Source organism: Fringilla coelebs, assembly GCF_963513975.1.
Source record: "Fringilla coelebs genome assembly, chromosome: 9".
NCBI lineage: Eukaryota > Metazoa > Chordata > Aves > Passeriformes > Fringillidae > Fringilla > Fringilla coelebs.
The window spans coordinates 12,390,846-12,416,465 of record NC_140067.1 but is presented as its reverse complement, the minus strand read 5'-3'; the positions used below and the strand labels follow the sequence as shown (position 1 = coordinate 12,416,465).

Genomic DNA, 25,620 nt, shown 5'->3' with positions numbered 1-25,620 from the left:
CAGCTCATGGCAAAACAGACAGTCTGTTTTAGCATGCTCATTTCAAGACAGGCTTTATCTTGTGAATTGTCCAGGTCTTCTTCTTCCATTTCTGAGGCAGTCCTTTCTCACCCAGGGGCAGCATAGTATCTTACAGACCTAGCCAAATATCCTTAATTTCTGTTGGGAACATTCATAATACCCAATACATTCCCCACTTGTTGCTGCTGCCTTTCAAGCTTTTACTTCTTCAGTATTTTAGGCATGAAGGGTATTAAATTATAGGGAGGAAAAAGTTTTAATGTGGATATTCTGTACCTTCAAATGAGCACCAAAAAGCTTAGCAGGATCATCACCTTCTCTGGCATAAAATTCTTCAGCAGTGCTTTTCCTCCCAGGAATTCCTCCTACCAGACATTGACAGCTTGCCAAGGAAAGCAGTAATGTTGCACTTTCTGAATGCACTTGCAGAGAGAAGCCTTCAAAGCAAAGCAAAGCAAAACAAATAAAAAAATCTGAAAAAACCACAAAACCAAAACTACCAAAACCACAACAAACCACACGCTGCTTTTTACTTCATCCTCCAGATTTTTTTCTCTTCTGAAATCATAATGTTGTTCCTCCAAAGCTACACGGGCAAATCCATCTGACTGCACGAGTGCCAGTGCAAGGCATTATCCTGTTTATTTTAAAGACTGCTGGAAGTGAGCAGTGTGTCTTCCAGGCTGCTCTCGTGGCAGTTTAGAAATGGAGCTGGCAAAACACAGCTGAGTTATGGGAAAAGCATCATGGCAGTTTAACACAGCCAGTCCCAGGCCTATTGCCAGCTGTAGGAGGCATCTCGTAAAGCACGGTGAGAAAAATCACAAAGCTGACACGCAAAAGTTTGCACCGGGTTCCTTGCCAAAAGTGCCAACTATGAATTTAAAATCCAGAATCTGTAAATGAAATGGTTAACGTAGAAATTTCTGTAAATCAGCTCTAGGTAGTGGAGTGGAAGTTCCTTCTTTCATTTAACATAATCTAAGACCAACTTCTTTGCCTCATTCTAAAATTTCCATGTAGACAAACCTGATATGCTAAAAAAAATAAGATAGCTTAAAGTTTAGAAGGTATTATTTTTATGTAGAGTGACTTAGGTCAGTTTCTTTTGGCCTTCCATACCTTGCATCAGAGAGAAAAATAATAAAAATTCTTATTTCATCTAGTATCTTGAGCACACAGATAAATATATATTTTAAAGAAATGCTTAAAACATTTTTTCTTATAATGTAGAGCGGTGTGAGAAGCCTGAGAAAAGAATAAATTACAAGCATGTACAACAAGCACATGTCAGTTTAAAAACCATGCAATAGCCAAGCATGAAGGGAGGAGTTAAAGGATTATATGTGGAAGAAGTAACTCTAAAATTTGTATTATTTTAGGTTTAAGTCCCACCATTATAATTGTTTTTAGTGGTGTTTTTATATGCTGTTGAGTAACAGTTTGTCCACACCCTGGCTTTTATCGAAGGAACTGCTTGCACAGGGATTGTGCTGACAATAACCTCTAATAGAGCTATGGTCACTTAATTAAACAATTTGGAAGCTTAATTTAGGTGACATTTAAAATTGAAATTTCAAGTATGTTATTCTGTCATGTTCTCTCTTGCTATTGTTCAGTAAAATACTGTATTCAAGGAAATCCATGAAATTACAATTCAGAGACTGTGATAAGAATGGATTATTTTTGTACCATTTTTAGCTCTCATTACAATTTTTGTTGCAAGACTAAGTCTACAGATTGAATATAAAGTATATCAAGCTTTAAATTCGGTGATAAGTCATTGTTAGGACAGAGAATTTTGTGATAACACAGGCAGTAGATTAATCCACTCTGATGACAGACCTGCAAGTCTACGAGGAACAGAACACAGAGCAAGATTTATCCATTGCATTGACAGGGACGGTGAGGGGAATAGGAAATGGAACAAAATTCCTCCATTTGCATGACAGCCTAAGACTATAATCATATGGTTCCACTCAAATCCTACAGTAATGGAACATAAAGAAAAAAACATGAATAAGGCACATCATTTAAAACTATATTGTACTCATCAACCTTTCCAGTGTCTGTAGAAAACATAATCAGAGAGGAAAAATTAATTTCAGCCTGCTAAATTGCACTGTAAATTCAGAGGGGATACAACAGAATTGTTCAAACAAACTTATTCATGTGGCTTTCTTAAGTCTGGATAAATTCAATCTGCTCTGTATTCACTAAGATGAGACTATCAGACAAAATCCCCAGCTTGCATAAAGTAGCATAGTTCCCTTGACTTCAGTGAACTTGGAATCTCAAAATCTCCAAGGAAACCCTCTTCTTGATAGGGAGGCTTGAAAAATATTGAAATAAAAGTTAATTTAAGATACCTAGGGGAGAATTTTTAAAAATGAAGATTGACAAACTGTGTGAAATATAGAATAGCAAATGTATACATTCACCTTCTGCATCCCTGTAGTTCCCTGAAACACACTGGAATTTCTCACGAACTTCCATTGGTGCACACTGGTGTTTCTAGGATCATGGCAATGAGGGTAAAGGGAAGGACTTTGTGAGCTGAAATCCAGCATATCATCACTTGAATTAATTAAAACAACTGTGATGAGTGTAAGGGTTATAACATAGCTACTACATAATGCATATACTATAAATCTGTAGTTGGTTTATTCTTTAAGTAATTAAACTGCAAACCAAGGCATAAGCACCAAGTAAATATGATGTCATTATTGGAAAGTTCTTAAATGCTTTGTCCAAAGGTCAAAGTCAGAATTACATTAATTTAGTCATGAACCTTTGCACATGAACCTTAGTCATGAACTTTTTCATCTAAACAATGGAATCTCATTTTAATTTCCTTTCTTTTTCCACTTTAAATACAGGCATTTCTGTGAAGGAAGTTGCATATGACTATCTGCACGTCTCCTTTCCCACAATCTTATGAAAAAAGCTGTATCATATGGTATAATCAGCACTGACTGGGCCACATAAATACAGCAGCAGTGTGTTTTGAAAATGTTTTAAATATTTAATCTGAAAACATCTGATTTAGTAAGTGAAGACTTCAGTGTACTAGTGAAAGCAATTCATGAACAGACTTATTGTATGCCAGTTTTTTTAAAGACAAGTCCTATAGCTATGCATGAGCAAAATTTCCACTAAATTTACTTTGCAGGCAGGAGTTTTTTCAGGAAATGCCTGCCACACCTGGGTGTTCACAGACAGAACTACCTACAACTGAGGCAAGCGCATATTTCTTGCTGCTTTGTAAGTTCTGCAAACCATTCTGTCCTGTTTTTGTCATTATACTAATGCATGGAGCAGACCTTAAAACAATTTTGGCTAATCACCCAAAAGGCCAAATTGTCCACTCCGAGTATGTGTGTGTGACATTGTGTTCACGTGGAGCTAAATGTGGAGAATAGATTTGAATTTACTGAAGCAACTTTTCCTTATATGCACACTTAACAGAATATTCATACCATTTAAAAAAATAAGGAACAAAGTATGGGGGCAATCAAATTAAACTGCTCACCAGCCACCTGCATTCAACCTCTTCTTGCCGTTTGGAAGACGAATCTATTTAGTCACTTGGCTCCAATGATGTTTCTCATGCACAGTGTCTCAGTACTGCAGATTGCCTGCCTCATTCACAAGCCCTGCTTCTCTTTCTTCCTTTTCAGCATCTACATGGATTCCAAAGATAACCTTCATCTAGGTTAGTGCTGCTGTGCAACTCATAACACAATTGCTAACAGACTGGATGGGTTCTTAACTGCTATTATAAAAACAGCTCATTCTTTATGGTCTTCATTTATGGCACATCTCATTACATCGTTTCAGAAATGCACAGGGTAATGTTTAAAAAGGAGCTGTGCTTGGTTACACCAAGCAGTGCAACCTCTGCTGTACAGGTGAGGGAGGCTTCTGGAAGTGGAGGTGGAGGTGGCCAGGGGCCCACCAGGTGCAGTGACCTGCCCAAATCTCGGTCTGGGTGTGCAGCTGCAGAGCAGAGCAGAGCAGGGCCAGCAGCCTGTGAATGGCTCTGCTGCCTCAGCCAGGTAGTACCAACGCTGGCAGGGAGCCCATGATGCCAGACAGGCCTGGACCAGAGGGCCAGGATGCATGGAATAGCCAACCCATGAGCCAGACCAAAAGGAAACGTGGTCAGGAGCCCATGCAGATGGCAACAGAAGGCTGCAGGTCTCTGCCTGGCGTCGGGTGAAGGCAGGTGCAGATGTTGAATGGGATGTGTCAGAAATGCAGCTCTCTCCTCACTTGTCTTGTGTCAAATTGTTTCTGCATGAGAAAGGAGTAGATTTTTCAAATATACTCTTATCTTCTGGGATTCTGTCCCCTTTCTAGAGACATCCCCTCTACTCACAAAATGTGAATTTTGTCTGGAAACATGCAGGTGGAAATTTTTGGAGAGATTATTTGTATAGGAGAATAAAATGTGAATCTTCTGCATGCATTTACACGAGTACATCTTTAGCACTCAGTTGTTTGCAGAAAGTGAACAAGGGCTGGTCACGAATGCTGTGAAAACGGAATTTGCTTTTAACTTTAAATGAATATTCATGAATAATTTCCTCCGCTATTTGCTCACCACTCATATTTAATGATATGGGAAATGGAATGAATAACAAGGTGCTGAAATTTGCTGACAATACACAATTATTTAAGTTAATATAAACCAAGGAGCAAAGTAAGGAATTTCAGGAGGAGCTAATAAAACCTGAGTGACTGACTAACAAGATACTAGATGAAGCTCACTGCAGACAGGTACAAGATAATGAACACTGTAAGAAATCATTTAAACATCTTGTGTGTATTGATGGGGTGTGAATTAGCCCTAACCTCTGGGTTAGGATAGATGTACTATCCAGCAGCAGAGAGGAAAGAAAAGTGCTGTAAGCCAGGGGGGAGGGTAAGTCCAGAGCAGAAATATCTCTTCAGTCCTACTCCAGCCATGAGCAGGGCTAAAGTCAGATAGAAATAGTGACCCCTAGATCTGTAAGAAGGAGTCCAAGCTGGGCAAAAATAATCACTAGATTTATTTATTTATTTAAAATTAATTTCCCTTTTGGTGGATAAAATTACATTAATTTAAGCTAAAAGGCAACTCTGAAAGGACAGAGTCAAGCAATATCAGGTGAAATGGCCAGTGCATGCAAGAAGATGTTTGAAGTATGCAAGTTAGACTTGCAAGTTTTCTTTCAAAGTCAAGAGAGCATCAAGAGCACCAGCACCATACAAAATATGCAACTCTGCGAGGAGCATGTTTTGAGTTTCTTCAAGACGCCACAATCCAATGCCTAGCATGAGAGAACAGACAGAAAGTTTTAGCAAAGAGGCTTGTATAAGGATGCTAACCATTTCAGCACGCTTCAGGTTTTCATTTTAAACTGCCCCAACAGAACTTGCCAGGACTCTGGTGCCCCAACACCAGGGAAACACTACCCTGTAGCATGAGTGAGGGAGAATATGGCTCTAAGTTACTGGCCCAAACAAAAAATCTGAATTTTTCTGTAGCTGCTATGAACTCTCTGCTTTGTAGCACTGGGGTCCAGAGAAAGCCCTTTCTGGAGTCAGAGCACATGAAGAACATGCTTTACCAAGTGACTGCTGTGGTAGAAAAGCAATTGGACAATAGCAGGGTTGCCTGAGGACCTCCCCCTCCTGTCCATGCTCTCTCTCAAAGCACTATCCATCTGCCATTGAATGGAGAGGCTTCACTTACACTCTGTGTGCTGCAGCCAACTTTTCTCCAAACATTTCAACTTCCCAGCAAATTCTCCTGTTCCTGAAATCTTCAAGGAAGGAGATGATATCACAGAGAAGGAATATTACAGAATAATTGTTTGTTGGCCCATGAACCACAGAGTGCTTTCTGCCTGGGAAGGGATAATGCAAGAAGTCAGTGATTATATGATTGTTGTTTGTAATGCAGATGTTTGGGTTTGACTTAAAGCACTCTTGGCAGTTCATACGATGAACTTTCCACTCTCAGTCCTAAATGATCATTCATTATTTTCCTCCTCTGAGTATTATTTTGTTTCCTGTCATGGTCCTCAAGTATTTTTCCTTCTGCTGGAGTTCTCAGATAGGAAATGCACAAATGCTTGAGGAGTCACTGGGAGAAAGGATGAAGGGGTAAGGCAGTAAGGAAGGAAAGAGGGCAGGGGGAAGAGGGCTCTGGCCTTGGCAGGACTGTGAGAAGTGAGGCAGAGCGTGGCAGCAGCAGAGAGCCAGAACTTCTACAAACTGTTACTCCAGGGCATCTGGAATTGTGAGGGACTGAGAGGATGGAAAAGAGCATCTTTTCCAGCATTGTGCATACCTCATTCTGACCATAGTTCTGTCCATTCCTGTGGGCATATCTAGCTGGTTACACCTCCTCCTCTGCTCCCTTTGACCTTCCTTTCTGCAAGATACACCCCCGTGGCACAGTAAGGTTCCTGGGAATGCAGGACCAAGTCCCAATATCCTTGCTCAGGATCTTGTCATTCTTCAATAGACCTTGAAGTTAATTGGTAAGAACCCAAACCTGTGTCTGAATTTAACCACTTTTCAGAGTGTTGCCTGAGGACAAAAAATTCCAGATGGCTTTTGTGGGGTATTGCTCTGCTGAGAGGTTGTCTGCAGCATTGGGAGGGTGAACACCTGGACAGGCCAGGACAGGGACTGCCCCTCTGGGACTCTGTGGCAGGCAAACAAGTGTCAGAACTCTTCTCCATGTGAAAACCACAGAGATGTAATCATGGGCCTGCAGGACCCAGTCTGGTCATCTGGTGGTTCAGATGTTGGCCCTGCACTGTAAGAGCCCTTCTCTTCTGCTGCTCTGGGATAAAATGAGTGTATTAAAAGAAACTGGTAGTCTGGCATTTCACTGGTGTAATTATTCATGGAGTTCACTCTATTTCTCCTGCAGAAATGAGACTATTGTTACAATTTCACTGTAGCATGACCAGGAGAACACAAACAGACATGGAAACTGAATTACTTTATCCCTTTTAGCTGTGGGGAACTTTATACTCAATCTGTACATCTCTGCTGTATTACAGCAGATGCAGAAACAGAGCCCAATTTCAGGGCAGTTAATCTGGCTTTCAGAAACATTGCATTCACTTTAAATTCCCTTATTTCATGACTTCATCCAAGGTAAAACAAAGAGAAGAAAGGAACTGGCTCTGAGCACTGAAATGTGCCATTTCCTTCAGATGGACAGAGCCACGCAGATTTAGGAGGATGTGTGCATGCATATGTTTATGTGAGTTTGTGTGTTTATTGCTTCAGAATTGCCTAGAGTTACATCATCCCAAGAGATCTATTCAGCCCTGTATGCTCAGATGGAATATGATGTTTGCACATAAAATGATAAGGATTTGCAAAGCACTCAGACAGGAAGGTGAGGTGAGACAGTTATAAAACAGATGCTGACACTACTTTTGAGCTAGAGCCCTCTGAGATAGGCTGCCCGGTGATTGAGTGGCCTGTGTTTGAAAAATACTTTCCATGGATTTTTTTATTTGAGAATAATTTTAACCAATAATGGAAATTCATTATTTTGATCTGACATTTAAGTGCATTTTCAATTGTATCCAGATTTCAGTGACTAGAAGGAAAAACCCTATAATTGTCCTAGTGACAAGGATAAATGAAACATTTCTGAAGCATTATAAAGACCATCTAAATTTTTGAAGTGATAGGACTTGATTTGAAACCAATAAATAAATTTGATATTAAAAAAAAAACCCACAGCAAGCATCAGAGAAATAGATTTATACAATGCATTTGTACATCCTCTGTCTGTTTTACATCATATTTTCTTTTTGGCAGGAAACTGGGTGACTCAACAGTCATTTGCCAAAAAAAAACAAGGAATGAAAGATCATGAACATAATGATCATAATTTTGTTATCTGCATTAAATATTTATTATCCTAATTCAGTAACTGATACATGTATGTACTTATGTGATAGAGATAAATGCTAGTGTTGCATGCACACACCTTTGGCTGTTCTGCACATACAGGGTGGGTTAGACTGGAGCAGACTGTGATGGGCTAGATACTGGCATTTGAGGGTGCTTAAAATACACAGAACTCAACAGCAAGGAGGGTGAAGATTTATAAATACCTGGGGTGTTCAGGATCTCTCAGTCTGATACACCCTCTCACCATCTCCTTTGAGATTGTGGTCTGCAAGTGGGGTCTGCAACCTATGGCAAACTGCAAGTTTGGTGGGATTCTTTCTTGCATATTCAGCTAGTAGTCCAAATTTGACCACACCAAACAATGTCTTTAATACAGCAGATCATGCTTCTGCTCATTTTAAAAAACACACCTAACACTAGCTCTGTTCAGTTTTTGCTCCTTGGTTGGCCCTGTAGTCAGTTTCTGGAATGAAAGCAGAGCTCTGTATTTATCTATATTTATCTTTTGAAGCTACATAAGATTGAGCTCTAGAAAGCTATCAGCTGTACATGTTATTTTCACAGCATTGTCTGCACAATCAGCATTCCAATTACCTTTAAAACAACTATGAATAAATGGGTTTTTTCATGATACAAAGCTTGGAAAGTACCCAATAATTTATAAAAGCAGGCTGATGTCTTCCCATCAGTTCACCAGCAAAAAACAACAGCTTGAGAATTCTACAGCCACATGTAAGATGTTATAATCACAGTGATCAGTAATCAGAAATGTGTGGTTGGAAGTCAAGCATCTTAACCTGTGTATATTCATTTACTTATGCCTTCCTAACTCAGTCTTGCAAAGATAAATGAGCCCATTTATAAAATGAGCAACACAGTTAAGTATAGAACTGGGGCTTTGCCCTCCGTGGATAAGAATGGAAAGACTGACTTTTGAAATATTTCCGCAAACCATTTATTTTTAATGTTTCTTAATGATGGATTCTGCAGTACTGGCATTCCACATTCTTGTACCCATTTTATTTGACTTAGACATATTCTCCACTCTTTCAGGAATATGTACATTTGTGCATGTCCCTCCTCCCTGCCTGTAAAAACAGGTACCCATCAGTACTTCACATTTGTGACACCTCAATATTTTTTTTCTCAGCATTTTTTGAAATTTTTGACAGCACAAATTTGAAAGTGTCTCCTTTTCATGTGTTCACTTGCTCATCTCCACTTGTTTAACTCCTGTCCCTGTACGCCAATAGATATTATCAGTAAATCCTTCTGGTTTAATCTCCAAAATGTCTCAGAAATCTCTTCTTTCCTCCTCATTCTCCTCATAAAATCTTTGTCAAGTCCATCCTTCTCCACATCCATTCCTATTGTGACCTTGCTGTCTTCAGCCTCTAAATGACACTCACATTAGCCAGTTTTTAAAGCAGTGTAATGCAAAAGTAATCCACTGCTCCCAGTATTGAGATCTCATTAAGATATTCCTAAATCCCTCTTCTTCACTGCCTCCCTATTGCCTTCTAAATCTGATCGAAGCTCCTTTTATCACCGAGTTGCTCTTGACCTAGCCTACCTTCTCCTGTCCTTGCTCTGTTCTTCCTCATCTTTCTTCTTTCTGTGCTGCCTGCTCACCCAGTGCCAGTCACAGAGTACAGCCTGGCCAGCTGGACCTGTGCCTTCCATGTCACCCAGGCACCTGTGAGTGCTGCTCAGCAGCCCCATTCCTGATGGAAACATGCTTAGCATGGTCCCCCTTGTGGGTGTGAATCATTGACTAGTGAAAAGGTGCTGTCACGTGCCTTTTTAGCAAAAAGAAAGGGAGGCATTAATCTCCCAATAGTAAGATTATGGGGTATTTTTCTCAGTCATCCACAATTTCTCCTGTATCCTTAGACCTTTAATTAGAAAAGGAATTAAAGGTTTTTACTATAAATTTACTGTCACTGGGGTTATGAAATCGCTCTCCAGGTCTATCTGGACACCCCTTGCAGAATGCTGGGGTCTAGACAAAATTGAAATGTGCATCCCTGAGTGGTAAAAATGTGTTTCCAGCTCTTAAGGTCTGAATCTTAGGTCATAACTTCTTGCTGTCTTGCTTCCTGTTAAAATATTTTAGCTTGATATTGGGGAGTAGCAAGACACAGAACAATAGCATGTACTTTCTGCATTATAGGTTTTCAGCCCCTATTATTCCACTGAAGTTTAGCAGCAGGATTTGTAAGTTAGTACAGACCAGATGAGCTTACAGTACATGCCAGCACAACAAAGAGGACAGGACGTGCAGATCAAAGCTGTCCTCAGGTCATCTGATTTTGTGCTCCTCTGTAGCTCTATGCATTAGATTACGGGAAAACTTAAGAAAACAAACAAATTCCTAGTCCCTTCCTCTCATACCCTTTAAGTTCTCCCCCCATCACAAAGTCAAACAGGAGGAAAAAAAGTCTTCCTACACCTGGACCCTTTGTTCTTTATTCTGCAGTTCATCAGAAATTAACATCCGGTTCCTGGAACTTCCCCTCTGCTTACCAAGGTGCTCCAGAAGTATTTGTGCCAACCAGACACCCACGTGCTATTTCTACATGCCTCCCTGGCCTGAGTAGAGCTTTACCCACTGAACTCCAGCCAGCAGTGATCACGAGGCTGGAAAATGGTGGTGAGCTAGTTCCTAAAAAGTTTAGAAAAAAAATGTTGCCAGGTCTAGAAATAATTCCCAAGAGCAGACTGACACCTTCCCATCAGGTACCTACCGAAGTCCCAGCCTCAAAACTTTCTAGTCAGACGTGGTATACCTTGTCACAGTGACCTTCCACAGCCTCCTGTGTTTTATTTACCTGAGAGAGATTCTCCATTCTGCCAGCAGCATGGCTGTTTGTGCACATCCCTCAGCTTGCATCTCTAAGGACAGGAACACGTCATTGCTTCAGTTTTGCCGTGCTTCAACATGAGAGTCATCATCTCCAGAAAGCTGGGAAATGACTGTAGGCACATTGTCCCTGGCAAGATTGGAGAAAATATTGGCATTTCAATGCATGATACAAGTGCATGCTGAAGTCTCTTCAGGATGCTATAATGAGAATAGAGCTGCTCTCGAGTTAAACACAAAGACATGCCAAATGCTGTATTGAACATGTCTTATTACACAGCCCATAGAAAAGGGGTCATAGAAATTTGGTCTCCTTCAGTTCCTGAGTTTCCTGCCTCTTTCCTCCCTGCCTCTGTCTTTGTTTTCCTCACAAAGCAGAGTTCAGTGATTTCCTGTACCTCCCTTACATCCCATTACCCTTAAAGCAACACTGCTTGACTGCAGCAAAGATCCATCTCAAAACCGAAGAAAGCAGTAAGAGCAGCAGCAGTTAGCCAAGGCTGATTCCAAACAAAAAGAGTCTCGGGGCTCACATGTCCTGGTGTCAGCAGGAAAAGGTGGAAGGAAGCATGCAGACCGTTACCTCTGAGCCCGTAAACACCGAGCAAGTGTTTCTCCCCCACCTCTTCCTCACCCTCCTCATCTGCTCCACCTGCTGCTCCTGTACTGCCAGCAGGCTGCAGTCACCCCTTCCAGCTTCCCCCTGCCCTAAACAGCTCCATGCTCCTCTGACCTCCTCACCCCGCAATCCTCTCTGATATCCTCTGCAAGGCGCAGCTCCTTGTTTCCCTTTTGCTTTCTCATTGCTTTCCTACTGCCAGAAGTCCAGGTTCTCAGCCCCTCCTGACCCTTCCTGTCCTGCCTGGCAGCCTCAGGAACTTTTGGAAGCGTGAGGTTGGGACAAAGGGCAGTGTCAGGGCTGTGCCTGTGCGGGACATCGCTCTCCCCACAGTCATATGTGCGTATTTTGCACATGGTCATATATTTTAAAGCAGGGAGTTTTCTTCTCTGACACAGGGGCTCAGCACCGGGCATTGCACAGCAACGGCATCACCAATGAAACTGCTTCCATTCCTAGGTAGGTGAAGCTTCTGTCTCTGGGGAGTGTGTGGCAGGTGAGAAGGGAGGGGGATCTGACAAGGGGAAATTATTGTCTTGGGGGTGGTGGAAAGCTGCTGGGTACACAGGACTGGAAATCCCTGCAGCTTTGATCAGTGCTGCTGTTGGATTTGGTAATTGCATGGTTAGCACCATCCCACAACCAAACCCCAATACACCAGTCCTTATCTCACTGTGGCTTTTGTACTGAAAAAAACCCAGAAGCATTGTGAGTTTCTGTGTATTTTTTGTATGTTTTTTTCCTTCTCTCTCTCTCTCTCCATCTGCTTGGGAAATTTTTAGATTTCACATGCTGAAAACAGTAAAATGACAACAGAATCAACAGGTTTCTGTTTTAATGCCTGTGGAAGACAGTCTCTCCTCTCAGAAACACAGAGAAACTGTGAAATTGGTTGATATCTAAATTGACTTGGATTATGTATAATTATTTAAAAATTGTGTGTAATTTTAAGTCTTTTGCTTTTTTCGTGAAGTCTTAATTTTTCCAAGAAAACAACACCTCCGTGAGATTTCATGCGGCAATGAAACTGTTACAATAGGCTAGCAAGTATCCAGAATGACATTTGGGTAGGGAAAAGCAGAACTGCAGGGAAAGACAGCGCCCAGAAGGATCTTTGTGTGCTGCAACTTTCACTATGTCCCGCTAACAGTTTGTAAAACACAAAGTAAATAAGCTTACCTTCATTTCTGAGCTAAATGCCGTATATCTACCAATTGTAGGGTGTCTGTGACAGTACAGTGATCTGAAAGTTTTCTCAAAAGAAGAGATTCCTTTTTTTCTTTGTGTTGAAAACCACATGCATTCATACAATGGAAAAGTAGTTACGGTGTTTTGAGAGATTAAATTTAAATAATTTGCCACACCGTAAATAACTTTTAAACCCTGCTATCATAGTGATGTAAATATGTGATATTTCATCTCAATCTACCAAACCATGCCTATGTGTTAGCTTCAGAAGTAAGGGAGTGCTTATAAGAATAAAAGGTGTGATCAGGGGAACCCTCTTTGGTACTTTTCCCTCAGACACGTAGAGCAGTTTGGATTTTGCTCCATAATTCCAAGTGCAAATAAATGCCTGAGCTTTTCTAGAAACTACTAGAGAGCTTTGAAAGCCATTGAAATGTTTCCCCACAGTTAATCACTGTGTAACTTCTATGCTGTTTACCAATTTTATACTGGTTGAGAACACATTTGAGTTGTTTATCTGTGGTGTCTGCTGTTTTACCAAAAGTGCCCCTGTAGCTGGTGGCCCTTGCCCTGTCCACAGTACGACAGAGTCCGTGATGATGTTTACTGGAATACTCCCATTTTGTGGAAACCTTTGGCCCAGATCTCGTTTTGGAGCTCAGAACAAAGGTTTTAGATCATGAAATAAGTCTGATTTTCCTTTGTTCCAGTTTTGATTTCCAGTCTGCTGGACTATGGCTGCGCTTCTCCAAGCTGCAACATGACATGTCACAAAGATGCCAGGTGTGAAGTTCAGGGTGGGACAACAGGCTGCTACTGCTCCCAAGGATACACAGGAAATGGCATAACAGTCTGTAAAGGTAAACAGATTTTACCTATACATTTTTTTATGTGCTCACTTGAAAAACTTACCCAAGAGCCCACTAGCTCAAGAACTAAATTTTATGTCACAGCAGTATCCTACACAAACCTGTCTTCAAAGCCAAAAATTTTAATATTTTCTGAGAAATTGTACAAATTATGCTTGGCTCAGAGTTTTGATACAGTTTGCCATGTGTCTCATTTGAGTATGACCTGTTTTCCAGCTTTTCTTTTCCATGAGAGCTGCTAACTAATCTTTGCTGACTTACCTTCAGTAATTTCCCTTGTGACTCAGGATTTCTGAAGTTAGGGCTGGTGTGGTGGTGACGGCCCTCAGCTCCCTGCCTCACACACACAGCACTTGGCCACTCTTCCCAGCAGCTGATCACCATCAGGTAACAGCTCCTGGGCTGCTCTTGGAAGACAAGGAGGTGTGTATGCCACAGACACATCCAGAGTTGATTTCTCTACCCAGCTTCTTGCCAGAAAAATATGCCAGAAATCCTATGAAGCAATCTAGAGATGACTCTCTCTTTCATCTCAAAAAAAGGATATTTTCCCCACCTTCATATTTGAGTTGTCTTCCACTATGAATAGCTCTAATATTTATTTCCACTGTTCGGTATGGCTATGTCCAGCTGCAGACAGGCTGAAATGAATCTTGTCAGTTTTCAGTATCCTGAGAAGTAGTTAGGAGAAGAAACCATTTACCAGGTGATTTTTTATGTTTCAAGCATCTTGAGAAATTTAACAGTTACTACTTGGTAGTAACCCTTTGGTTTGGTATGAATGTAGGAAAGCAGCCCACAGGTATTTTGGAGTTTTTAGCTTATTTGCCATGCTGTGCTTGGAAGATTTGTTTAAGAAGATGTAGAATGCAAAGGCCTTTTTTCTAAGGCCTTCTTTTTTGTTTATGAGGTGAGAATGTTTAAAGAGAAGTACAGATATATAAAATAACAAAAAATGAGGAATCACAAAATCATAGAATAATTTAGTTTGGAAGAGACTTCTGCAGGTCATCTGGTCCAGGTCCCCACTCAGAGCAGGTTCAACTTAGAGCAGGCAGCTGAGGGCTTTGGCCAGCTGAGTTTTGAGTATCTCCAAGGATGGAACCTGTGCCTCTCTGGGCCCTTGTTTCAGTGTCTGACAATTGTGAAAATGTTTTTCCTGATATCTCTGATATTGAGGTTTCTCTGGTTGCAGCTTGTAACTTTTCCTTCCCATGTGCAATTACCACTGTACATTTCTAATAATAGTTTAGCTCCATCTCCTCCATAAGCCCTCATGACCTCCCATGAAGTTGTGTAGGCAGCATTATTTGCCCTTTGCCTTCCCTTCTAAAGTCTGAACAGACACTGTTCTGTCAGTCTCTTCTTTGCATCAAGTTTCAGGTAGTTTCTAAATTTATTGCTTGAATTTAATGCTAATCTTGCTGTGATAGAGTAATCATTATTTGTCTATCAAGCTGGTCAAAAGAAAGTAAGAAATGGCCTTCACAACACTGGTTTTGTTCTTGCACCAGTTCAATTGTAGTACCATGAAAGTCAGCTGGTTTGAACAATAAGTGCACATCATGTTTGCAGAGTCAAGGGTTGCATTTGTGAATAAAGCAGAGAAAGAAGAAAAACAAGTCCATTTTAGTAATACTGCCTGGTATAAATTGAACTAGCATTTACTTACCTAGCATCAGCTGGTGCCCACTGCACTGTCTGTACTGGTCTAGAAAGTCTGTGATTATGAATAATCAATTAAATTTGCAATAAGGATACCTGTTGTTCTCACTGCCATGATTGATGTTCTTAAACCCATCCATTATATATGCACCTATTATAATGTTATTAAATCCAAATTTGTGAGGACAGATATATCTTGTCTTCCATGCTCTTTTTTTTCCTCATACAGCATTTTTTTCCTACTTTCCCTTTTACCTGCATTTTCTTAGAAAAATCTAGATTCAAGTTTCATAAAAACATTTCTTGAACGCTTAAAGAAAATTCAGTGCAGTGAAATATGCATTCACAAATCCTGTTATCCATTAATTGTTTATTAAGTATTATACTCAGTGTTTGAAAACTCAGTCTTTTAAATAACATTTCCAAAGTCAGTCCAGGCGAACAAGATATTAGATGTATTTGTGTGCTTTGCAGTCAAGTGACAATGGTTTGAAGCAAGTCTCATGTCTGGAGACCAATATTTTCTCTGGTAAAATACCTCAACAGCCACCAAAGTCACTTACCCTCCAGCAAAGCAGCAAAGCTTATATCAGAACCGTGTGGCTGCTGGCCCTGAAAGAGAGACAATGTTTCTATAGGGCAATATGAACACAGTGCATTACTAATATTGTGCACTAGTCCTCTAATAGCATAAAAAATTAACCAGAATTTTAATTGGGTAGGTTCTATAAAGGATTAGAAATGTAGGCTACACCCTATCATGAATAGTTTAAAGCTGTGAAGACGTAAAGCAAAGCCTCGGTTGTTTAATGATGTATGAGATCTTGCTGTTCTGTGTGGCAAAAGCAGCAGGTGTATGTGCTGTTCTAGAGATAGCTACCCATTTTTATTCAGTTAATAATCTTGGGCTTTTACAATGACAGTGCAGTCACCTTCAAAGGAGATCATCAATTATGTGCTAATACAGGCATTTTCGAAAGAGCCTATGTAGTACATTATGTTTACATATTTGCCCTTTTTGTTATTTAGATAGGCTGTGAGAGTCATAATTACTGTCAACAACATTAGTAATTTTGCATAATGTAGAACCAGCTTCTTCATTGTGGTTATCCTGGTAGACAATTAAACCAGAACAGTCATTGTTTTGGGACTTCATTCTGAGACAAGCAATTCAAATTCTTCCTCCTTATAAACATTTTGAACAGAAAATCTTAGTTTTCAGGTTAGTCCTCTTAAGCTTTCATGGCTGAGAAACTCTTCATTTTTATTTATAGGTACATTCTTACAGTGAAAGGTTTACATTTGTTTCTCTACTTTCACTTGCTTGTAACACCTCTTAAATACTTGTAAAAGTTATTTCTTTGCTAGCCCTGTCTTTTCACTGTGACACACTTAGACATTTTCCCTTGAGTTTTCTGTGCTGCAAAAGGCAATAATGTCCTCTTACATTTATTTCCTAGCACCATTATTGATGAATCATGAATCACTGATGTCAACATACCTTAGGAATGGGGTTTGTTAGTTTTGACTTTTCTCCCTTTGCCAGCTGGCTAAGTGACTGCAGAGAGCTCAAGATTATTGGATTTGCTGTGTATAGATAAAGACACATAGATATGAATTTAATTTCCTGGTGTCAAAGTCGTGGCTTTTAAAATAATTATCCTTTTACAATCTTTCCCACAAGGTTTCAACCACTTTAAATTAGGTCATGTTTTGGACTTTCTGAAGGCATACTTTGGCCACTCTAACAAAAAGCTAATCCTCTTCATAATCTCATTGTCTTCAGCAAGAATATATGCAGGAATGCACATAGTCAGGAGAATAACTGATTGTGGTATCTGGCCTCTTTTATATATTGAAATTATAACTTACAGAGGAATAAATTCCCTCTGTACAGTATCTTCCAGAAAGCAATAAATGAGTCACCTTGTCAAGCTTTACACCTCTGAGGTACAAAATACTATCCCAGTCTCCTTACTTTTTCTTTTGTATTTATATTCCTTGCTTTATGTAGTCTTAAATAAGAGAGAATGGCCTCTGATAGTACATCTATTTGCTTTTTAGGACTGTTCTTGGGCAGATGGGTATTCTGCTTGTAATGCACAAGGCTTTAGCTTCAAATATCATACACCTAATTGAAGCAACATGGGCTAAAGCTCTTGGCATAAAAAATAAAGATATATCCAGAAACAACTGATTTATAGGCAAGTTAGCTTCCTCTCATGCAAAAATGCCATGGAATTTTTACAGATAAATAGAATATATTTCCCATTTGTAAATGTATTTCCTTATATAAGAAGAGCTGGACATATAAATTAGGTGTTATTCATAATTCCAGCTTTCTTTTGAAAGAAAATTAAAGGAAACGAACAAAATTTTTGATCCTTTAAAAAAGATAAGGGTAGAAGTAAAACTTCATAGAAGCCAATATTTTATTTTTAAAACAAAGGGGAAAATGAGTTGGCATCAGTGATGCTTTCCTAAGCAGCTCTGCTGTTTCAAATGCTGGCTGCTTCTTGATTGCTGACTGCCAATTTGCTGCTTTGCTGGCACACTGCAGGAAATTAAAGTAAACAGTGTGATCACAGTGTTTACTTTAACTTTGTAAAATACGGAAGGAAAATGAAGCAGTGCTGTTTGTTCCAGGAGGGTAGGCAGGCAAGCAGGAAAAGCCTGAACACAATATCCCTCCCAGATATCCCTACACAATATTCCCTTGTAAATGTCACTTGCAAATTATACCGCAAGATTAATCAGTGTTACTTGTAAAATAGTTACAGCTCTTCCAGAAATATTGAACAAGGACTTAGGCTGTCAGAGAAACTTTCTATTGGGGCAAGGCAGTAACTCTGTTTCTGAAGTGCACTGTAGGAGGATTTATCATTTTACAGAGGTAAAAAGTACATCAGTGCAAAGTGGTATTTTGTATCAAAATACAGAATCCCTGTTAGAACACAGGGCAATTTGTATAAATCCAGCTGAACCAAATTGAAAGCATGCTCAATATCTGAACACAAACATATTTTCTTGCTTTATGGAGGGTCAAAATACCAACTCTCTGGCTTTTGCCAGCTATAAAAAGAAGTTTTCTTGTGAGACCTCAATTCCTTGTTCTAACATGGCACTGCTGAGTCCCACCATTGACTTTTATTGCAGTCACTGAATTTGTTTGAATTCACTAGTGGCATTGTTGCCATTCTGCAGCACCCAATTTGTGTATAGTTTTTATGGAGGGATTTTTTGCTTTCAGATTAAAATGACCCTGTTAAACCACTGTGTATAATCATTTTATTCTATCCAAAATTGTTCTTCAATAGAAAATTATTTAATTCAAGTTGTTTCACCAAAAGGACTTTTTTTTTTTTAACAGCAGGCATACATCACTGGATGTCACTTCTGTGTTTACCAAATAGTCTGAAATCACTGATATGGAAGATCCAATCCACACACTTCCTAAATTCATTTCACTGCTATCAGTTACCATGAGCTATAAAAAGGCAAATTGCAGCTGCTCTAACATAGCACAGCAGGAGAAAGATATGCCTTAGCCAAACACTAACAGGGCTCAACTCAGCGTGTGACAGCTTGGAAAACTTGGGATGTGCTCTACAGGGGGCCAAAGAAGATCACTAATTTCCAGCCCTTTCGACATGCTCCTCACCCTTTTTCCTTCCCCCTTCTCTTCCTGCACCTCCTAATCTCTTCTTCTTAACCTCTATATTCTGCTGGAGCTCATACATGGTTTCAGGGAAGAAGCAGGAGTCACCTTCCAATTCAGAATCCCTGCTGCAGATTTAGGTGTTGGGAATTTTGGTGGTCCCAAGATTAGCTGGGAGGCACCATTCTGTTTGTTGCATATTTAGATATTGTATTTAACTTAGCCCATGGCTTGAGGGTTCCTCTTCAGGGGACAGAGTTTTCTTCCCTTGTGTCTTCTTTGATAATAATACAGCTGAATGGCTTTTTACTTTTATTGAAGTGCAGAGATTGATTGCTGAGCTGTGAGATGTTACCCAGCTGAGGTATCTTGATTTCACATTCCAGATTAAACCTGTAGGCAGATGATGGAATTGAAAATTCTGGATAAATTAACTGGGAGGATTTTATTTTCTGGTACATAATAGTCCACTTGCCTAGGAAAGTGCTGGTGTTAATGTTAACATAACAGGCTCCTGGCCATTTGGGGACCTGCAGCTTTATGTGTGTCTTTGCCTTTTCATGTGCAAGATGTCACACTTTCTGTGAATTTGGGAAGGGCTTCATGGCTGTGATGTCCATAGGCTGCTGGGGACTAACCAGCTGTTGTATGGTTGCCTTCCAGCCACAAAGGATGGAGTTATGTTTATGTTCCTGAAAATAGCCATACCCTTGGCTAGCAGTATTAGTCAAAACAGCTTCTGTAGCCTTGAATTTATTTTTTATAGCTATATTCAAATTATGCTTTAGTTGAATTTTTTAAGAGTAGGTCAGGAATTTGAAAGGGGAGCATGTGTTACAGCAGTGCCTGGTGATGCATGAGAACATGAGTCAGGAAGAAAGCAGTGCAGGATGTCTGGAGTAACAATACAACCCTGCTGAATGAGGCATGGTGGAGGCTGTCTTACTCCATTTGTCTTTCCTCTGCAAATGTGAGTGCAGAATCACAGAGAGAGAAGTGGATCTCCCAGGAAAATCCTGGGAAGCTGTGTAGAAGCTGTGGGAAACTTAGGGGAAATAATTCAATTATTATCTGCCTTTCTGTAGCCATTGTTTATAGATATGGTTCTCCATAGTGTGCTATTCATAGTTCACCAACAGGGTGAGAGAAGATTCCTGAAGCCAGTCAGGTCTTAGGTCCACCATTGTTTCTATAAGAACTGTAGGTTTCTAATAATAAAGTGTCTTTTCATGACTTCTGATGATGGAGTCTCTGTATCACCTTTGGCTGTCCCCAGTACCCCTTCAGTGATGGCTGAGGCCATGAGCTTTTGTCTCAAAGCGTTTTATGCATCCGAAATGTCAAATCCAAAAATGAAGAAATCCTTCCCAGTTTCCCACTCAAATGAGAGGCAGAGGATCTTCAGAGAGTTGGCTCTTCTTCCTACTGCCAGAAAACACAGTTCACCTGGGCCAAAGACACAGCCCACAATAACTATTTTTAAGATTGACCCTAGCTTTTAGAAGCCTTGGACAAAGTCCATTTTAAGGACTTTTTAGATTGATTCATTACATTCACAGATTTGAGCCAAAAAAAAAAAAAAAGATCTCTCTATTTTTTAATGTGTTTTGTTTACATTTTCTTGAAATGGTACTTTGAGCATGACTAAAATACAGTAATGCATCTTTGAAAGAACCAGAAACAAACAAAACTTCCTCTTGTTATATCTTTAATCATAACCAGACTCTCTTTTAAATTAGTCCTTTTTGCATCTAAAAAGTTTTTTAAATGTGTGTAGATGATGAGGTAGAAAAGAGTTATTTGTCTCTCTCAAAAAATTTACCCAAACTTTTAGGCTGATCATCTGCACTTGGATGGTTTCTTACTTGTTTAATTCAAAATGTGTTTTAATCCTTGCCAAATAACGCTAATTTCCTTTCTTGAGAAAATACTCCTTTCATCCTGCTTTATGGTACTAAGAATCAATATGTTACATGTTCAGAGGATGTGGGAAAATTCATTTAAGGAGCTATAAACTTGTTATTTCAGAGTTTGCTTACTTTGTGTTTACCAGAGATATGATTCCCTTCCTGTGTCTCTAACATCTGAAGTAGTCCCAGGAGGGCCAACAGTAACAATACGTTCTTCTCACTTGCTGTTTTGAGGTAAAAGGATGAAAAGTATTTCCTGAACATGTATATTCATACATGTATATTAAATGCATACAGCCATGTACACAGGGAGCTGTGTATAAGTAGGCATGTGAATAAAAGCAGAATTTCCATGAAAAAAAAAGAAGGGATTATCTCAAAATTGTCCATTTTATTCATGCTGTCACTGTATAGTCAAAATTAGTTTTAGTTAAGGAAGGAACAGGATTTATTGTAAAGAAATTGCTTCCATAGAAATTCATACCTCATAGAAATTCCATTTCCTTGAGACTTCTCAACCTAGACTCACCCATGGCAGAGGCTGCTGCAGCCATCAGACTGTGCAGCTTCCTTTGGGCTGTGCAGTCAGTGTCACCCACAGAACAAGGGATGCATCATCAGGACTTGCACACATGAGATGATGTCAGTTCTGCACAGCTCTACTGATTTACATATAATCATAGCCCACTAATCTCCTACACTCATTTTACTTTTTTCTCTGTAACTGTATATTGAACTCACAGAGTTCAATTGCAGAAAAGTGTTCTCTTTGGGATTTTTTTTAATTGTTGTTTTTTATTTTCTTCTGCCAGAATATGCTGGCCCGGAGTGGTGAAGTTGTATGCCACCACATTTGAAATGTGTAATTTATCTAGCATGATATGCTGGTGCACAATTTTTCTGTGTATGACTGTGAAAAATTGCCGACTGAGCTGTTGGCAGAGCGAATATCAAACCCGGCTCAGCCCTGTGTGTATGAAAGAGTTTAAGAAGGTAATTGACACTTTGGACCTCTATTTGCCAAAGAAAGAGATAATGACGTTCTCCAAGAAGATTAGAATCTAACCAAACATTGTGCTCTAAATATAGAGCACAAAGCCAGGTGATGTTTGTGAAAATGCTGCTGGGCTGCGGGAGAGGGAGGGGGCTGAAGGACTGCAATTTTGCACTGTATATTTTTTAGGTACACAGATTTAATTTAGAGATTATGGCTTGAAAATGAAATTTACAGTATGTGTGTTTTTCGGCGATAAGAAATTGATTTTGTGACCTTGGTGCACGCTAATTGAAATATCTGGCACGGTGTTTTGCTGAGGTTAAAGGAAGCCATACATGCCTGGAGCCGCATTCTCCTTTCACCTTGAACTGCGTGGTTAATCACAGCCCCAGCCACAGGCAGGAAGGAAGCTGCTGTTCCACTGGGGTACAAGGAAGCTGAATAATCTCTGCTCATTGTCTAAGGGATGGCTTGTTGTGTGATTACTTCTGGCTGGGCTTAGGAGAGTCACAATTACTCTGAAATGGAGAATTCTGGTGCAATTGACGTTCAGAGCCTCAGCAGCCGTGGAGCCATTGCCGGAGCAAACACGGTGAGGTGCAAGGGGTTGTTCTCCTTCCTTCTGCCCACCACGAGCCTGGCTGCTCCTCTGGGGCTGAGACAGCTCTGTCCTGTGCTCTCTGGCTCTGGGCCAGGGCAGGAAACAGGGAAAAGGTTCTGTCCGTGTTCTGTGTGTGCCATTCCAGTGGCATGGAACACTCTGCCCCTGGATGGTTCCTTCTGTGCTTTCACCTGCTCTGAAGGCTGGTTGCAGCATTGAGGAGCAGCAGCCATGTCCCAAGGGACTCTGCTGGCGGGGTTTTGATTGAATATGCTTAATTTAACTGGGTTTCTGCCTTAGCTTGGACATGCACAACTGCGACACTCTGAGATTGTCTAAATAATAGTGTGGTAGGGCGTCCCATTATTTTGCTTATTATTTAATGTTACACATTTGCTAGGTTGGCACAGGATCTTGTCTTTCAGAAAGGAAAATGAAAGCTCCTGAAAAGCCTTGACAATAAATGGTTATTTGTTCAAAACAGTCAAGCCTAATCTTTGTTTATGTTACTAAGCTTCATGTAAAGGTGTTGCAATAAAGAAAAACAGTTCTTCAGGATATGGGCTGGCTTTTATGTTTTATTTATAATGAAAGCTAGGCACATATGCAGCAATCTCCATAAGTTACAGTGAGGGAGAACATAAGCTTGGATGGTGACTTGCATGTTTTTATATTTACTTTTTATTTGTTGCAAAGTGCCTGAATCTCAATTTTAAAAAATGTGAAATTAGCCTGAGGTATTGCAGATTGTATCCCCGGAATTTTACCAGTGGGAGAAGAAGAGAAAAGGTGAATTCATCCTGCACTAGGAGACCACTGCTTCTCTCTGCCCCACCTGCAGATGCAGTGCCCCAGCTCAGTGCAGGTGAGCTGTGGGTCTGCTCCCACAGCCATTGTCCCATCTTCTGATGCTCAGTCCCCAGCTGGGACAGAGTGCAGCCATCTTCACTGCCCTCCCAATGTTCTGGTGAGTTTTGGGTACCCCCAAAGCTCAAAAGAGCTGAGGGTAACCCAGCCTTGGCTCGCAGTTTGCACCAGAGTGCCACGGTGGGCAGGGAGATATTGCAGCAATAATCTCTGCATCGCATGACAGTCTTCATCACTGATCCCTGCAGCACCAGAGGCCCTAAAGAAACTCCAGAGGAGCTTCAGGGTATTGCCATGGGCTGAAAGAGGAATTCAGTTAAACTCTGCAGGCCTGAATAGGAGCTCTGAGCCCTGCATTTTTTCCCTTGTGGTGATGAGAAAGGAGTAGGTGGAAAATCGTATTACAATGAAGGCTTTGCCTTACTTTTTTCTCTTGAATAAATCATTTTCATGGGTAACATTGATCCTGAGGAAGCTCAACCTTTCCAAAATCAGCCTGTAAGGAGTTCAGAAGGCAGAGGAAACTGGAAGTACTCAGACAGTTTCAGGCCCTTTGTTCCTATCCAAAATGTTCCATTATTTAGAGCTATGATGAAGCATGCATCAATTCATAAATATGACCCACTGTGCAATATAAAAAATATCAATATTTCTCTCCCATTGTGTCAGGGATATCTGGTGCATACAGAAAGACTTTCATCTCCTTAGCTACCACAGAGAAAATGGGAAAGGCAAACAGCCTTCAAAAGTGACTCAAAAGCAGAGATGAGGAGAAGTTTCTAAAACTTAATGCAGCTTTTCATCTGAGCTGAGATCAAAACAGGAACTGTGCAGGGCAGCAGTTGCAAACTATGCAGAACTACTATTTGGCTTCTTTTTCAGTGTTGTCATGCAAATCTTGGTATGGTGATCCCACAACTCTTTCATCATACTCAGCTTTATGGTTAAAACCTAGGAAACTCATAGTAAAGCTGCCTTTAGAAGATGAGGTCACTTCAGGGATGCATCATGCATCATCACTGGTCTCACAGAAGTCAATACTCAGTCCTAGGTGTGCTGGGACACAGCAGTGGGTTACACAAGAGTTGAGCTCCGTTTGTATCACTTTGCACACAAGGTCTGGGGTTTAGGTGGACGTCAAAGGAGAGGCTGGAATAATATTTACACAGCTGTAAACTGAAGAATAAAGAAATCTCAACTAACTTTTTGTATTTCCTCCTGAATAAACAGGTAGTAAGGTAGTAATACCTCTTGTTTGAGCAAAGGGATGTGCTATAAAACCTCTGAGCTTTATTCTCTGTTCTTAGAGAAAGGAACTGCAGCTTTCATTAGCTGTAAACAGCTCTTGAATTATTACTCAAGTTTTAGCCTGATCACCCTACAGGAAACTTTTAACCTGGCAATGGCACATTACCCCCAAGGAATGCCATGCAGACAGCCACATCCCATTTTGAGCTTGATATTCCAGCTAGTAAGGAGTCTGTGCTGCCATATGGACTCCTGGCTTTGTGAGGGAAATCCACGAGCAGGGCTATTGCTGCCTTCACTGGCAGTGTGGTAAAAATAGACCTGCTGCCTCTGTTCTGGCAGCAGCAAGCAGGGGAGAGAGCACAGATGAGTACAGTCAGGTGTTTTATCAGAGTTTCCTGCAGGAGGGGTGATGCTGATGACATTCCTCCAGCAGGGAGGTAGGTGACTTACGGCTGAGTCTCGCTGGCCACAATGGCTGTGGGACACAAAGCCACAGTTAGGGATGGATTTTCCAAAGAAATGGATGTTGAGGACTTGTGAACTGTCTGGCTCTATCTGATGTGCCTAAAGGAGGACTGAGTTGTTTCAAAAGAATACTCCCAGTTGTGGATGCCCAAGCAATTGAAAATCTGTCCCTGAATTGCCTTTTATTTTCCTACCATCTGATAGCAGTTTGGGGTTTTGATTGATTTATTTCTTTATTTTTAACTGTAAAGACCTTTTAATTAGGGAGAGGAACTATGTGAATGAGCTGGAGCTGCTGGTGGTAGCAGCTCCATGCCATTAGAGATTGGGTCATTAAATAAGTAGATAATATCCTCCTTCTTGAGGAGATTTAGAAAATCATAAGGACTTTGCATTATTACAGTGTTTAGCATTCACAAATGGAGTAAAAAACCCCATAATGGCAATTTTCATTAGCTGCAATGCATGTGGAGGGCTCTTTTCTTTCTTTGAACAGCCAAACACTAAACAATTCCTAAATCCCTCCTTGTTACTTATGTTTTCTTCTTGGTGGTTAAAAACCCCATAAAGCAGAAATTGAAGACTTGCTATTAAAATACTTGCTGACAGCTCCATTCAAAACATCCTTTCAAATAGTGCTATATCACATTGTGATTCATCTGCTGTTCTGATAGAGTTCCTTTAGCAAGCACCTTCCTTCTTGGTTAGGGC

At 40.4% G+C, this 25,620-nt stretch overlaps 1 protein-coding gene across 2 annotated transcripts in view; it reads left to right on the top strand.

Moving 5' to 3' along the window:
* Positions 1-11,321: 11,321 nt before the first annotated feature.
* Positions 11,322-25,620, top strand: part of ADGRL4 (adhesion G protein-coupled receptor L4) — a 72,413-nt gene continuing 58,114 nt past the window's right edge. The window contains exons 1-3 of one of the 2 annotated variants that reach the window (XM_084211527.1): positions 11,322-11,412; positions 11,837-11,897; positions 13,337-13,486. In XM_084211527.1, coding sequence (XP_084067653.1) covers positions 11,353-11,412; positions 11,837-11,897; positions 13,337-13,486 — 271 coding nt within the window. In that variant the 5' untranslated portion in view covers positions 11,322-11,352. Of the gene's footprint in view, positions 11,413-11,493; positions 11,714-11,836; positions 11,898-13,336; positions 13,487-25,620 lie in introns of those variants that run through there. The other variant, XM_084211528.1, reaches the window with a different exon arrangement.